Source organism: Empidonax traillii, unplaced genomic scaffold, assembly GCF_003031625.1.
Source record: "Empidonax traillii isolate 1590-97213 ecotype Southwest subspecies unplaced genomic scaffold, ASM303162v1 scaffold1842:size151822, whole genome shotgun sequence".
Classification (NCBI taxonomy): Eukaryota; Metazoa; Chordata; class Aves; order Passeriformes; family Tyrannidae; genus Empidonax; species Empidonax traillii.
In genome coordinates, this window is record NW_020957035.1 from 62,453 (window position 1) to 64,441 (window position 1,989).

The following is a 1,989-nucleotide window of genomic DNA, read 5'->3' on the forward strand; positions in this document are numbered from 1 at the left end:
CAAATCCACAGGGATCCGCCCCAAATCCACAGGGATCCGCCCCAAATCCACAGGGATCCACCCCAAATCCACAGGGATCCGCCCCAAATCCACAGGGATCCACCCCAAATCCACAGGGATCCGCCCCAAATCCAGGGGAATCACCCAAAATCTGTGGGGATCTGCCCACAATCCACAGAGATCCAGCCTAGAATCCATGAGGATCCCGCCCACAATGCAGAGGGATCTGGCCCAAAATCCATGGGGATTCCACCCAAAAAACCAGGGGGATTGGCCCAAAATCCATGGGGACCCCACCCACAGTTCAGGGGGATCCTACCCAAAATCCAGGGCATCTGCCCAAAATCCACGGGCATCTGCTCACAATCCACGTGGATCCAGCCCAGAATACATGGGGATGTGGCCCAAAATCCACAGGGATCCACCCAAAATGCACAGGGATCCCACCCAGAATCCATGGGGGTCCCACACAAAATCCAGGGGGATCCAGCCCAAAATCCACGGGGATCCCACCCAGAATCCAGCTGGATTCGTGCAGTCAAAGGGAAATGTGTGGTGGGACCTCTGAAAATTGGGGAAAATTCAGGGAGTTCCTCATGGAGCCCCTTCCTGGAGGAGGAAAATCCTGTTTAGTCTTGGTTTTGAGGAGGAAAATCCTCGATTTCTTTTGTTTTGGAGGAGGAAAATCCTTATTGGTTTTGCTTGCGAGGAGGAAAATCTCTTTTTGGTTTTTTGTGGGGTTTTTGTGTGTTGTTTGTTGTTGTTGTTGTTTTGTTGGGTTTTTTTGTTTTGTTTGCATTTTTGGTGGTTTTTTGTTGTTGTTTGTTTTGTTTTTTTGTTTTGTTTTTGTTTGTTTGTTTGTTTTGTGGGGGAGGGGGGTTGTTGAGGAGAAAAACACTTGTTTTGCAGGAGGAAAATCCATAATTTTTTTTTGGTTTGGAGGGGGCATATCCAGTTTGCTTTGGAAGAGCAAAATCCTTAATTGTTTTTATTTTGGAGAAGGAAAATCCTTATTTTTATTGGTTTTGGTTTGGAGGAAGAAAATCTCTTTAGTTTATTTTTTGGAGGAGGAAAATACTTGCTTTTGAGAAGGAAAATCCTCAGATTTTTGTTTTGGAGAAGGAAAATCCACATTTGTTTTGTTTCGTTTTGTTTTGGAGGAAGAAAATCCTTATCTTTTTTTTTATTCTGGAAGAGGAATATCCATTTTTTTGTTGATTTGGAGGAGGAAAGTCCTCCTTTTTTTATTTTGGAGGAAGAAAATCTTGATGGGTTTTGTTTCAGAGGAGGAATACCTTTTTTTCATTTTGGAGGAGAAAAATCTTTATTTCTTTTTTTGTTTGTTTTTGACGGTGGGAAATCCTTATTTGGGGTGGGGGGGGGAGGAAAATCCTTATTTTTTTCTTCCCCAGGGCCTCTATTGGCTGGTTTTGCTGCTGAGCTCTGTGGGTACCAGCCCCAAAATCCAGCTGAATTAGGGAATGATCTCCCCTGGCGTTCCCGTGTCCCTGCTCCCCTCCGAGGTGGCTCCCTGGGCTCCTCCATTCCCATATTCCTGTGTTTTTTCCAGGCTGATGAGCCCATCGCGGATTACGCGGCGATGGACGACGTTATGCAAGGTCAGAGGGGAGGGGGAAGGTTGGGGGGGGGCCAAGAGTTTGGGTGGGAAAGGGGGATTGTGGCACTTCCTTGCCATCTTTGGGATGTTCATCCATCAGAACGACTCCTAACGCCTTCCTTTCCCTCCCATCCCAGTTTGTATGCCTGAAGAGGGATTTAAAGGTGAGTTTGGGTGATCTTCCCCCTCCCTTTTTACCCAAATTCCACCCCGTCCCACCTCCCTCCTCATCTCCTGGTGCTGTTTTATCCCCCGTCCAGGGACTGGTTTACTCGGCCACTGATGGTTTTCCAAGAGGAGCGACCCGAAGGGAAGAGGATTTTGGGACGTGGTAGGGGCATTCAAAGCATCCAAAAAAAAAAAAAAAAAAA

At 46.7% G+C, this 1,989-nt stretch overlaps 1 protein-coding gene across 1 annotated transcript in view; it reads left to right on the forward strand.

Annotated features, from left to right (window-relative positions):
- Nucleotides 1–1,989, forward strand: part of USP48 (ubiquitin specific peptidase 48) — a 34,351-nt gene extending 32,362 nt beyond the window's left edge. Inside the window, exons 25-27 of the mRNA XM_027908787.1 lie at nucleotides 1,571–1,619; nucleotides 1,756–1,782; nucleotides 1,879–1,989. Of these exons, the coding sequence (XP_027764588.1) occupies nucleotides 1,571–1,619; nucleotides 1,756–1,782; nucleotides 1,879–1,901 (99 nt within the window). The 3' untranslated portion in view covers nucleotides 1,902–1,989. The remainder of the gene's footprint in view (nucleotides 1–1,570; nucleotides 1,620–1,755; nucleotides 1,783–1,878) is intronic.